Source organism: Haliotis rufescens, unplaced genomic scaffold (genome assembly GCF_023055435.1).
Source record: "Haliotis rufescens isolate VD_foot unplaced genomic scaffold, xgHalRufe1.0.p SCAF_17, whole genome shotgun sequence".
In the NCBI taxonomy this organism is placed as follows: Eukaryota; Metazoa; Mollusca; class Gastropoda; order Lepetellida; family Haliotidae; genus Haliotis; species Haliotis rufescens.
In genome coordinates, this window is record NW_025963857.1 from 13,539,128 (window position 1) to 13,553,010 (window position 13,883).

Genomic DNA, 13,883 nt, shown 5'->3' on the forward strand with positions numbered 1-13,883 from the left:
TGTTTCCGGAGTAAGTGTGTATGTTTAATGTCACTTTAAGCCATATTCCAATAATATCCCCACCGGGACATCCGAATAATCGAACCCGGGGCTTCGGCGTGACTGGCGAACACTTTACCCACTAGGCTACCCCAAACCCCTTTTTTGGTTAAACCCGCAGTGAATATTCAGTGATACACATATGAGCATCATAACATTTAATTTAGTTGATAACGTTGGTGAATTTTACAGTGACGCTATTATTTCAGTTGAGTGGTGATGTTTCAATTTTCCCAATCAGCAGAGCGACAATAACACTTCAGCAGAGGTATGGGCGTCGTTGCACTGATGGTCTGCCGAGCTTGCAATAAACACAAATCATATTAATAGTGGAAACCGATTGACTATATGCATCGCCAACAGCTGTGGTAAGAACAACTGTATTATATCTGACCTATATCTTCACAGTACACTTACCGTCACGCCAAATCATACAGTGTGACCGTCATTGCAGTGCGTTTGTCACACAAGAGATTTTTTCTGACGATTTCATGGGGTATTTTGTATTATAGTGCATGATTTTCCTAAACTAGATATCGATATTCTTCTTTATATGACGAGTAACATGCAAACCATGTTGTTTTGTTGTTATTTGTTATTTGTTGCTGTGTTGACGCGGGACAATGGACATTCCACAAATAAGCCTAACTCGTAGAGCGTTACGTGCAGGTCGGCCTATACTCACAGCGTTTGAACTAACGCGGTCTGCATGTCATATCACATTAGTCATAGAAAACAGTTCAAACATGGAATAGTTGGGGTCAAGGTATCACTGGACACATGCCACCGTACAAAACTGACCATCTAATCTTGGACCTGCGATAGAGAAAACCTCTCATAGCCATACCAGTTAGGGGTGAACAGCTTTAAAAGCAAGGAACAAGGTTATTATCCAATCTTGAAATAATATTCGCTACACGTTTCCAAACCAACGAGCAAGGCAACTTTGACATACGGAATTAATACGTGTATACGCCTAAAAGCACGAAGGTCAAGGGCATGGTATACGCATATACATGTTAAGAAATGGGGCAAGGTTATTTTTCCATGGTTACATTGTTTCCGAAAAAAGCCATTTCCGTAAAATGTTTAATGTTCTGACAGTCTCGCATTGTGGTAGGTAATGCGTTGCGGACGATATGGCCTGGTACAATATGTGGTTGTACATCTTGACTTCATATAAAACGTACTTTTATAACTGCCCTTCAAAACTATGTTTCACTGGCATTCTGAAAGTGGTGAATACATAAGAAAACGTACAACTTTATAGATAACACTTCTGGTTTAGGGCGGTCGGGTAGCCTAGTGATTAAAGCGTTCGCTCGTCACGCCGAAAACCCGGGTTCGATTCCCGACATGGGTACAATGTGTGAAGCCCATTTCTGGTGTTCCCCGCCGTGATATTGTTGGAATATTGCTAAAAGCGGCGTAAAAAATTACTCCTCACTTCTAGTTTTCTATATTGCATATAGCGACGTTTCGATGGGAATTCGTTCACCGCAATCAAGCTGGAGTTCACTCACTATATGCATTAAACCAGAACTTGTTATCCATAAAGTTGTACGTTTTCTTAAAAACACTATTGCTGTCAGTGCATACAGCGTCAGATGGATATAAAGCTACTTTGAGCATTATTTCGCTTTATCACAGTATATGAGCTTACTGTGGGACGGTGGTGACACATATATTGCTGTGGTCGATCACACGAATATAACGCGTACAGGGCAAGAACCATAATCGGAGTAATCGGATATTCGAACGCGCGGTCAACTGATCCTGGAACAAATAAGTGAGGTAACTCCGCACGGTGAATTGCCTCCCCTTACAAGGCCACCCATGAACTCACTAAAAGGTATTCATTGAAACCGTAGCTGAGTGAACACGCCGACATTTGTAGAATTCATAGCAATGTATGACATACACCATATGTTGACCATGTCTGTGTTATTATACACATCATTGACAGAATATATAATTTTTTTATTGATTTACATATACTGTACATTTTGGTCACATGTTTTAATAGAACAACAAACATTAACATTAATAATGAAACATGTGACTATACGTGCTCTGGTCATGAGATAAACATTGAAACAAGCTTTTTCATTCTACTTTAAAGAAGAAAAGTAACTATAGTTTGCAAATCCCTATCTCAGCGAAATTTGTCATAAGTCTAAACTTACATCAACCGTTACCGATTACACATGATGAAGTCAACATCAAATATATCTAAGGTCAAGATAATTCGGCCTCACCTTCGACTGAACAAGTTCCCCATCCTCGTGCGCGCGTTAATCCCACAGTCTCTGATTTGACCACACAATGTCCTGGTCCTCCTATATCCTCAACAGCCCTGTCGTTAACTGATTGCTCAAACTCGCCGGATACGCTGTCCGAACTGAGTCCGGATGCTGGGACTATACACTTCCTACACTGACAGCCCTGTGTTCTGGTCGGCGATGTGTCCAGGCACCAGGGCTACCAGCGCGACAGCTTGTTTTAACCATGTGTCAATTTACAATTATCCAGGACGGAGTCAGTGTTGGCTTTCACTGTCATGGTGTATGATTATGACTTGAATTTATCCATGTTCACCCAACCAGTACATTCCGCAAAGAGAAATCATGGGGTGCATTGTTGTTAAATGATCTGTACATGGAGGCGCTTGGGGTGAACTGTCACATCTTCACCCGGTATTCATTTTCTTGTGTTCTTAAGCCTGTTTTGTTTGTTTGTTTGTTGTTTAACGCCGCACTCAGCAATAGTCCAGCTGTATGACGGCGGTCTGTAAATAATCGAGTCTGGACGAGACAATCCAGTGATTAAGATGATGAGCATCGATCCATGCATGGGATACGATGGCATACATCAACCACGTCAGCGAGCCTGACCACCCGATCCCGTTAGTCGCCTCTTACGACAAGCATAGTCGCCTTTAAGACAAGCATGGATTGCTTAAGACCTATTCTACCCCGGATCTTCTCGGGTCTTCTTCTGTCTGTATTACTCCAAAGACCATATACCTATATAGTCTCTGATTACCCCTATCTCGACTCTATACATTATACTGGTTTCAATTTAATTATTTCATCGAGAGCGGAAAGTCAATATCGACTTCAGTCTGCAAGATGTGTGATTAAAAGCGAACTATATTTTTTTTATTAATTGAGCATCCCCTTGTTGAGCCTTGACTTATGACATGGTGTATATGGTAAGCATTGACTCATGGCATAGTGTATACGGTGAGCCTTTACTTATGACATGGTGTAAACGGTGAACCTTTACTTATGACATAGTGTATACAGTGAACCTTGACTTATGACATAGTGTATACGGTGAACCTTGACTTATGACATGGTGTATACGGTGAACCTTGACTTATGACATACTGTATACAGTGAACCTTGACTTATGACATGGTGTATACGGTGAGCCTTGACTTATGACATGGTGTATACGGTGAACCTTGACTTATAACATGGTGTATACGGTGAACCTTGACTTATGACATAGTGTGTACGGTGAACCTTTACTTATGACATGGTGTGTACGGTGAACCTTTACTTATGACATAGTGTATACGGTGAACCTTTACTTATGACATGGTGTATACGGTGAGCCTTGACTTATGACATGGTGTATACGGTGAACCTTGACTTATGACATGGTGTATACGGTGAACCTTGACTTATGACATGGTGTATACGGTGAACCTTGACTTATGACATGGTGTGTACGGTGAACCTTTACTTATGACATAGTGTATACGGTGAACCTTTACTTATGACATAGTGTGTACGGTGAACCTTTACTTATGACATGGTGTATACGGTGAGCCTTTACTTATGACATGGTGTATACGGTGAACCTTGACTTATGACATGATGTATACGGTGAACCTTTACTTATGACATAGTGTGTACGGCGAACCTTGACTTATGACATACTGTATACGGTGAACCTTGACTTATGACATGGTATATACGGTGAGCCTTGACTTATGACATGATGTATACGGTGCGCCTTGACTTATGACATGGTGTATACGATGAACCTTGACTTATGACATGGTGTATACGGTGAACCTTGACTTTTGACATGGTGTATACGGTGAACCTTGACTTATGACATGGTGTATACGGTGAGCCTTGACTTATGACATGGTGTATACGGTGAACCTTGACTTATGACATGGTGTATACGGTGAACCTTGACTTATGACATAGTGTATACGGTGAACCTTGACTTATGACATGGTGTATACGGTGAATCTTGACTTTTGACATGGTGTATATGGTGAGCCTTTACTTATGACATGGTGTATACGGTGAGCCTTGACTTATGACATGGTGTATACGGTGAACCTTGACTTATGACATGGTGTATACGGTGAGCCTTGACTTATGACATGGTGTATACGGTGAACCTTGACTTATGACATGGTGTATACGGTGAGCCTTGACTTATGACATGATGTATACAGTGCGCCTTGACTTATGACATGGTGTTTACGGTGAACCTTGACTTATGACATGGTGTTTACGGTGAACCTTGACTTATGACATGGTGTTTACGGTGAACCTTGACTTATGACATGGTGTATACGGTGAGCCTTGACTTATGACATGGTGTATACGGTGAACCTTGACTTATGACATGGTGTATACGGTGAGCCTTGACTTATGACATGGCGTATAGGGTGAACCTTGACTTATGACATGGTGTATACGGTGAGCCTTGACTTATGACATGGTGTATACGGTGAGCCTTGACTTATGACATGATGTATACGGTGCGCCTTGACTTATGACATAGTGTATACGGTGAACCTTGACTTATGACATAGTGTATACGGTGAACCTTTACTTATGACATGGTGTATACGGTGAGCCTTGACTTATGACATGGTGTTTACGGTGAACCTTGACTTATGACATGGTGTATACGGTGAACCTTTACTTATGACATGGTGTATACGGTGAACCTTGACTTATGACATGGTGTATACGGTGAGCCTTGACTTTTGACATGGTGTATACGGTGAGCCTTTACTTATGACATAGTGTATACGGTGAGCCTTGACTTATGACATAGTGTATACGGTGAACCTTGACTTATGACATAGTGTATACGGTGAACCTTGACTTATGACATAGTGTATACGGTGAACCTTGACTTATGACATGGTGTATACGGTGAACCTTGACTTATGACATAGTGTATACGGTGAACCTTGACTTATGACATAGTGTATACAGTGAACCTTGACTTATGACATGGTGAATACGGTGAACCTTGACTTATGACATGGTGTATATGATGAACCTTGACTTATGACATAGTGTATACGGTGAACCTTGACTTATGACATGATGTATACGGTGAGCCTTGACTTATGACATGGTGTTTACAGTTAACCTTGACTTATGACATGGTGTATACGGTGAACCTTTACTTATGACATGGTGTATACGGTGAACCTTGACTTATGACATGGTGTATACGGTGAACCTTGACTTTTGACATGGTGTATACGGTGAGCCTTTACTTATGACATAGTGTATACAGTGAACCTTGACTTATGACATGGTGTATACGGTGAGCCTTGACTTATGACATGGTGTATACGATGAACCTTGACTTATGACATAGTGTATACGGTGAACCTTGACTTATGACATGATGTATACGGTGAACCTTGACTTATGACATAGTGTATACGGTGAACCTTGACTTATGACATAGTGTATACGGTGAACCTTGACTTATGACATGGTGTATACGGTGAACCTTGACTTATGACATGGTGAATACGGTGAACCTTGACTTATGACATGGTGTATATGATGAACCTTGACTTATGACATAGTGTATACGGTGAACCTTGACTTATGACATGGTGTATACGGTGAACCTTTACTTATGACATGGTGTATACGGTGAACCTTTACTTATGACATGGTGTATACGGTGAACCTTGACTTATGACATGGTGTATACGGTGAACCTTGACTTATGACATGGTGAATACGGTGAACCTTGACTTATGACATGGTGTATATGATGAACCTTGACTTATGACATAGTGTATACGGTGAACCTTGACTTATGACATGGTGTATACGGTGAACCTTTACTTATGACATAGTGTATACGGTGAACCTTGACTTATGACATGGTGTATACGGTGAACCTTTACTTATGACATAGTGTATACGGTGAACCTTGACTTATGACATGGTGTATACGGTGAACCTTTACTTATGATATGGTGTATGCGGTGGACCTTTTCTTATGGCATTACGATTTAGGTGAGCTTTAACTGATAAAATACGGTGAGGAGTATCTTAACACTTTCAGTAAACCGTGTTTGTTCAAAGGTGAGTTTGTCCTGTGGTAAGTTGAATACTGTAAACCTTGTTCTTATAGAACGGTATATGCGGTCTATACTGCCTCACTCAAAAGTGGCACTTTTCCCTGACATCATCAACGAAATGCAATTACTACTCACGGTTCAAGTCATTACTAGATGTGGAATCATATATTACTTGTGATATGTCTTCTTATCAACGTAGACTTATAGCCACGTTCCGATGTAATAATTTCAGAATTGCTGTTGAACTGGGGCGTCACAACAACATCCCATATAATGAACGTGTCTGCACTTTCTGTTTTTCAAAGGGACATAACCATGTAGAAGATGAATTCCATGTTCTTATGATTTGTGACCAGTATTCTAGAGCAAGAAGAAACTCTTTTCCCAAGCGTCTCGTTACCCCTCCCTCCTTATAAGACTTATGTCAGCTGAAAACGTACGTCAGGTATTACACCGACATTCACAGGCGTGGTAACTGAAGCATGAATATAACTGAAGCATAAATATAACTGAAGCACAGATACCTCGATTGTGATCGCTTGATCCCAAGGAATGTAATTTCAAAGAAATTTCGTTGATATTGCTTTAAGCTATAGTTTGCGGCAAATTATATGTATTAAAAACGAGTTTTTTTCTAATTAGAACTGTCGGCTTATTAGAATTGTAAAAGATGCTGAATTGCGTTTCCATACATATGTGTCCAGTAATTATATGTGTCTACACTCTCACACAGTGACAAGTATGGTTACGCGAAGTATTTATAGTGAGTAGGTACAAAAGAGAGAGAGAGAGAGAGAGAGAGAGAGAGAGAGAGAGAGAGAGAGAGAGGAGAGAGGGGAGAGAGAGACACACAGAGAGAGCCAGAGAGACACAGAGAGAGACGGAGAGAGACAGACAGAGAGAGAGAGGGAGAGAGAGTTACAAAGGAACGCGAACTCGAAGCTATTCATACTGACATGGAAGTATTTAGTCGCATGTTATGAATTGAGAGCTAGGCAACAACGAGGACTGCAAGGCAGGCGTGGGTACTCGGGTGGAGTGGCTGTAAGCTGTTGAAGTCTATGTCATATGTGTTCTTTATGGGGTAATACACACAGCTTACAGCTGTAGTCCTTGAGAAGCCATGGAGAGAAGGGCTTATGATCATCTGATATAGCGCTGATATCTGACAAGCTGTTTCCAATGCATGCAATACACAGCGCTAGTCAACCACAACACACGTTGTGACAGGTGGATCGCGGAGAAAGATAATGAATTAGTATTGTTGAAGTTAGTACTGTTTATGGGCTATCGTTGTGATATATTTTGTGAGCACTTGTGTGACGGAAAGTACCCCGTGCCTGTGTGCGTTGTCATGGACGCTGGGTTTTGGATTTGGGTTTGAGACGGGTTGATCGGGTAAATGTCGCACCGTGAATATGTTTCTGAATGAGTGGCAGTATCATTGTAGCCAAGTAGTTACAGCGTTCGCTCCTCGCGTCGAAGGCCCGGGTTCGATTCCCCACATGGGTACACTGTGTGAAGATCGGATTTGGTGTCCCCCGTCGTTTTATTGCTGGAATGTTGTTAAAACAGAGTAACACCATACTCTCTCCATAACCTTAAGACATTTCTACTAAAGCGACAAAAACCAAAACTGGTTTAGAATTAACGCGTATCAGACAGGGGGTATATTAAAATGTAAGTTTTTCCTCTTCTTTAAGAACCCTCAGTTATATCAGAAATTCTTCCCGGATCTGTACCACAACACATACATTCCCTGTATTATGAAGTTGATACAGGATATTCTACTTGTGCAAAAACCGCTAACAGAAAAATGTGAGTGAGTGAGTGAGTGAGTGAGTGAGTGAGTGAGTGAGTGAGTGAGTGAGTGAGTGAGTGAGTGAGTGAGTGAGTGAGTGAGTGAGTGAGTGAGTGAGTGATGTAGCGAGCGGGTGTTGACAATTTTATGGATAACAACTGCTTTAAATACAGTTACTGTAAAGGCGACGTTTTGGTATAGACCGTTGTCAAGCAAGACTTGCTTTACAATGAAATCAGTATCTATACCCTTTACGGTATTGAAATAAGTTGTTATCCATAAAATAATGTCTACTTTGTCACCCGTCTACTTATAAGTAATGCCTATCAAACAAGTCAGTGAGTGAGTTGTGTTTTTCGCCACTTTTCACTGTGTGAGGCGGAGGATTCCTTATCTGGTGTGTCGGTGTGAGATGTCAGTGTATCAGCCACTGAGACAGGAGGACTGTATGCAGGAAAATATGTTATCCTATCTACATGTATCGCAAACACGCCTGTATTGCGAAGCCTGGGTTTAACCTTTGTAATTACTCGTCAGTATACACTTGAACCCGAGACTATGTATTATAATAACTATGTCACAATGGACATTCCTCGAATAAAGTTCAGGTTATTAATCTGGGTGGCGATCTGTTTTGTACTTGTAACTAACATAAGCCATTACAATGACTTGGCGATCTGTTTTGTACTTGTAACAAACATAAGCCATTACAATCACTTGGCGATCTGTTTTGTACTTGTAACAAGCATAAGCCATTACAATCACTTGGCGATCTGTTTTGTACTTGTAACAAGCATAAGCCATTACAATCACTTGGCGATCTGTTTTGTACTTGTAACAAGCATAAGCCATTACAATCACTTCGTATCTGTATCCTCCCCAAATACATGCTCCGCCCCAACCCCGTACATTAAAACCACCCGTATCAACATCCACCTAAACTTAACCCCCAATTACAACCTTATAGCCGTACCTGTTTTCACCCGAAATACGTACCCCACCCGAAACCCATACACCCCAACCACCCGTACCTGTATCCATCCGAGGCGTGCCAGAAACGTATGATCCCCCTTCACTCACTCACTCCTCTACCTATGTCTTCCTGAAGACGCTCACCACCCACTCATACATTCCGCCCTTTATCTGCTACTCGATACACGTAACCACCCGGATGTAAGTCTATACATGTTAATCATTCACAGATATGTAGTTGACATACATGCATTGTGCGTGTACTTGTAATTCAGTTACTCTGGGACCCTGAACACGAGCTCGAGAGTGCGCTGTGATTACAAGGCTGTGTCACAATCAGTCTAAACAGTCAAACATGTCTGTATACAAACTTTGCACTATGTTAATATGAAGGGTGAGAGTAGTATGCATCACGCATTGTCTCGTTCAATGCCATCTGATCCCTGCTTTGTCTCAACCGCAGTTGTTACAGCAGTCTGATCCAAGCATTGTCTCAATCACAGTCATGCACCAGTCTGCTTAAGGTATTGTCTCAACTATTGTCATTATAACAGTGTGGTCCACACATTGTCTCAATCTCAGTCATTATAACAGTCTGACCCACGCAATGTCTCAGCCATCGTCATTATAACAGTCTGACCCACGCATTGTCTCAACTATAGTCATTATAACAGTCTGACCCACGCATTGTCTCAACTATAGTCATTATAACAGTCTGATCCACGAATTGTCTCAACTATAGTAATTTATAACAGTCTGATCCACGCATTGTCTCAACTATAGTCATTATAACAGTCTGATCCACGCAATGTCTCAGCCATAGTCATTATAACAGTCTGATCCACGCAATGTCCCAACCATAGTCATTATAACAGTCATTATAACAGTCTGATCCACGCAATGTCCCAACCATAGTCATTATAACAGTCATTATAACAGTCTGATCCACGCAATGTCCCAACCATAGTCATTATAACAGTCATTATAATAGTCTGATCCACGCAATGTCCCAACCATAGTCATTATAACAGTCTGATCCACGCAATGTCCCAACCATAGTCATTATAACAGTCTGATCCACGCAATTTCCCAAACACAGTCATTTTAACAGTCTGAGCACCGTCGCTTTCTAAATTGACCTCGAATAACCCTGAACACCCCATGGTGGTCTCGGGAACACAATCTATATCGGAATACCTCCCCGTGACGAAACAAACCATAAATCACCAGCAGACACGCAACGCCCTTATTTGTTTGTTTTACTTGCCTGACCTAGTTTGAGTCTGGGGACCCTGGTTGGCATTTGTCCGGTCACTAAACGAGTACTTACAGACCCCTGCGACAACAACAGCCACGGTCACAACTATCTTTATGTTTACTGACGACGAGGGTCTTACTGGTATTGCGGGAGGTGTTTATTCCTGCTCTTAGTGTGTTGTTGATTAATTATTCAGTTATACGTGTTGCTTTTGTACTATATAATATAAACTAAGCGGCAAAAGAAAGTATAGGTTGGCAATTTGTAATTTTCCTAAAAACAGCGATAACTAGTGGAAAGTGGGTATTGGGAATATGACTGCCCAGGAACAGGTATAAAAAAACACCTCACCCGAACGCGCCACCACCAAACAAAATGGTGAAACAGGTTTCCCGCCTATGGCATAAACTGCACGTGCATGTTAGCTGTATAAATGCGTTCGTCTGCAGGGTATAACCACACGTGATGAAAGCACACAAATGAAATGCCACGACTGTCACAGGAGCAGAGAGAGAGAGAGGGTCATCAGTATGGCCGAAATGGGGGCAACACAGGTCCAAATTGCCAGAAGGTTTGGTTGTACACCATTGATAGTAGCCATGCTGATTCAAGGTACAGGCAGAAAGGGAGGACACAGGACAGGCCTAGAACCGGACGACAACACCACTGGAAGACGGTCAGATACGGCTCATTCATCTGCGAAACAGATTCGTAACGGCGATGGCGACGGCAGCAACAGCGTACAGTACTACCTACTACAGTACTACGACTTCGTGCTGCTGGAATTCGAGCGTATCGTCCTTTCCGAGGAATGGTACTGACTGCTCAACATCGTCGCCTGAGACTGCGATGGGCGAAGCAGGTTCGACGCTGGCAAGTGAGAAATTTGCGTCGAGTGCTGTTTACTGATGAAAGTCGGTTTAACTTGTTTCTAAATGACGGCAGAGAACGAGTTTATCGACGGAGAGGGGAACGTTTCTTAAAAAACCAACAGCAGGGGACATTGTTTCAACACGACAATGCCAGGCCCCATACTGCAAGACTGACTCAGGACTTTCTAAACAAGCAGAACGTTGACGTTTTGCCCTGGCCTGCCCACTCATCCGATATGAATCCTATTAAACATTTGTGGGACCATCTTGACAGACAGATTAGAGCGCGCCATCAGCCTCCCGTCAACAGACAAGAATTGCAGCAGGCGCTGAGAGACGAGTGGCAACGGATTCCAGTCCACGTCATCAGTAGACTGACGTCATCGATGAGGCGGCGTATCACAGCATGCATTGAGGCAGCTGGAGGTCATACACCCTATTGAAGGCAACCGTGTCGACAATGAACCTCTAGTGTGTCTGACAATTTATTTGGTGACATTTCAGACAACTTTTAATAATGAAATTTCTTACCCTACCATTGTTTACCTTGAGCTTACATTACCTGTGATTGCACAATTTCATTCAAACTGTGGTTGATCAATCATTTGTTAGCCCTCCCTAGATTATATCATAATTTATAACAAAACCTCTTCTTGTTATTTTTTCATCGATCATGGAACTCGACCTATACTTTCTTTTGCCGCCCAGTTTATATATATCGTCGTCGTGTAAGGTACATGTTGAATAGAAAATTCACTGTGAAGCCTTTAACTGCTTTTGAAATTGATAGAAAGTTGATAGAATACGAATACAATGCTACTGTAAAGTATTTAAATGCTTTTGAAATTGACCGCACTTATTTAACCGTAGTTATGTGATTCAATTTCTTTTCAATGTGTTACGTTCATATCCCCCCTCGCCTGGTGACAAATGACAACAAATAGACGCCCGACAATACCACTAAATGTCAAACATACATTCAACACGATAAACCCATGCGATTAACATAAAACATGAATACATGGCGCTTTGTGTATGAACAACAACTTCTTCAACTTTTCGCAACGACGTTTCAGAGAAACGGAATACTGAATAAGCGTACAGCTTAAATAGACTTTGGATTTCAATAGTTTCTGAAAGATTCCACTTTTTCCAGTCACTAATGTTGGTTTGGAAAATCTTCGTTGATTGCCGGGAAATATAGTGGTCGGGAATTTATGAGATGTGAAAGAAAAACAGCGAACAGAGATTGACATTCACCTCGGACAAGGCACTTTGGAACATCTTACACGCCAACGTTAAAAGTCCCACCATGCTCAACCCAAACCCTTGGGGATGGGGGGCACGGGTGGCCCAGTCGTCTGAGGCGCCGCGATTCGCTGTGCAGAGTTGCGTCCCTTGGGCACGCCAGAAACCTATGATTGTGGGTTCGAATCCCGGTTCGCCCCGATTATGTTTCTAGGTTGGTCAGCACCATACTCGTGCTCGTCGGTTTTATCGAAGTGGTAAACGTCTGAGACCTGCATCACTTTGGGCTTTCCTCCCACATTAAGCTGACACGTCGTGATATGACTGGAATACTGTTAAAAGCGGCGTTAAACCCAACTCACTCATTCACACTCACCCTTGGGGATGTGTGTATGAGATCTCATGCAACTGTCTCATGAGACAAATCTGTTGGAGAGACTTCACGCCCCATAGCCATCAGAATGAAAGAACACAATACCTCTGTTGAAAAATCTGACATGAAATCTGCCCTTTCGGAACATCTCATCGTTAATCCTGAAACGTCGTTACAAAATAATAAAAGAAGTTGTTATAAAATAAAGTGTCATTTATTCATGTTCTTCCAACTTCTAATGTGTTTTCGATAACCTGTGTTAAACGATAGGATCACAGATGAGTCGATAAACACCACAGACTGGTTCGGTGTCGTTGTTTCGTCCCTGTGCGCACGCATATTAAGCTGTGAGACTGTCTTACCACAAGAATACCAGTTTCCAACCACTGTCGCAGAGGTGGGCGGTGTTATGGGACAAACCAATGTTTGCTACGGTGCTACTTTTATATTTAAAGTAAGTTAACCCGAAACAGGATAATTACAACTGTGTGAACCATATATAGCTGCAGAAGTACCCGGTTCCACCCTATATCGGTAAAAATCAATAACGTTACCTGTGTCCCTGGCGTTACGTGGTCAGCTGGTGTGAGAGCGTCTGACACCTGTCTTCACCTGTCCCACCTGTGTTTACAGGACATTAAGGAGTTCCAGCGTTAGCACGCTTAATAGCCAGTCTATAACACCCAACAGTCTCCCCGGTATGTAAACAAAATAAACAAGGTAAACAATCTGCCGTCTCCATGTCCATTATAAGAACTTTATTCTGATTGGATAGTTGTATCATTACTATGCCGTCATCGATTGGCGTTTATCCTGACAGAATAAAGAAGCCTTGCTGTGTGAAGTGATCTGCTCTGCTCGATGGCACATGCTCGATCAATATGTGTGTTCAAGCAGGGCGTCAGTACTCCGGGTATTTGCGTGGTGGGCCTTCGGAACGA

At 42.0% G+C, this 13,883-nt stretch overlaps 1 protein-coding gene across 2 annotated transcripts in view; it reads right to left on the minus strand.

Annotated features, from left to right (window-relative positions):
• Positions 1-13,654, minus strand: part of LOC124140838 (annulin-like) — a 37,529-nt gene extending 23,875 nt beyond the window's left edge. Inside the window, exon 1 of one of the 2 annotated variants that reach the window (XM_048397591.1) lies at positions 13,497-13,654. Coding sequence is in view for 1 of the 2 variants with exons in the window: in XM_048397590.1 (XP_048253547.1) it covers positions 2,298-2,320 (23 nt within the window). In the remaining variant the exon portion in view is untranslated. Of the gene's footprint in view, positions 1-2,297; positions 2,550-13,496 lie in introns of those variants that run through there. The other variant, XM_048397590.1, reaches the window with a different exon arrangement.
• Positions 13,655-13,883: the final 229 nt, after the last annotated feature.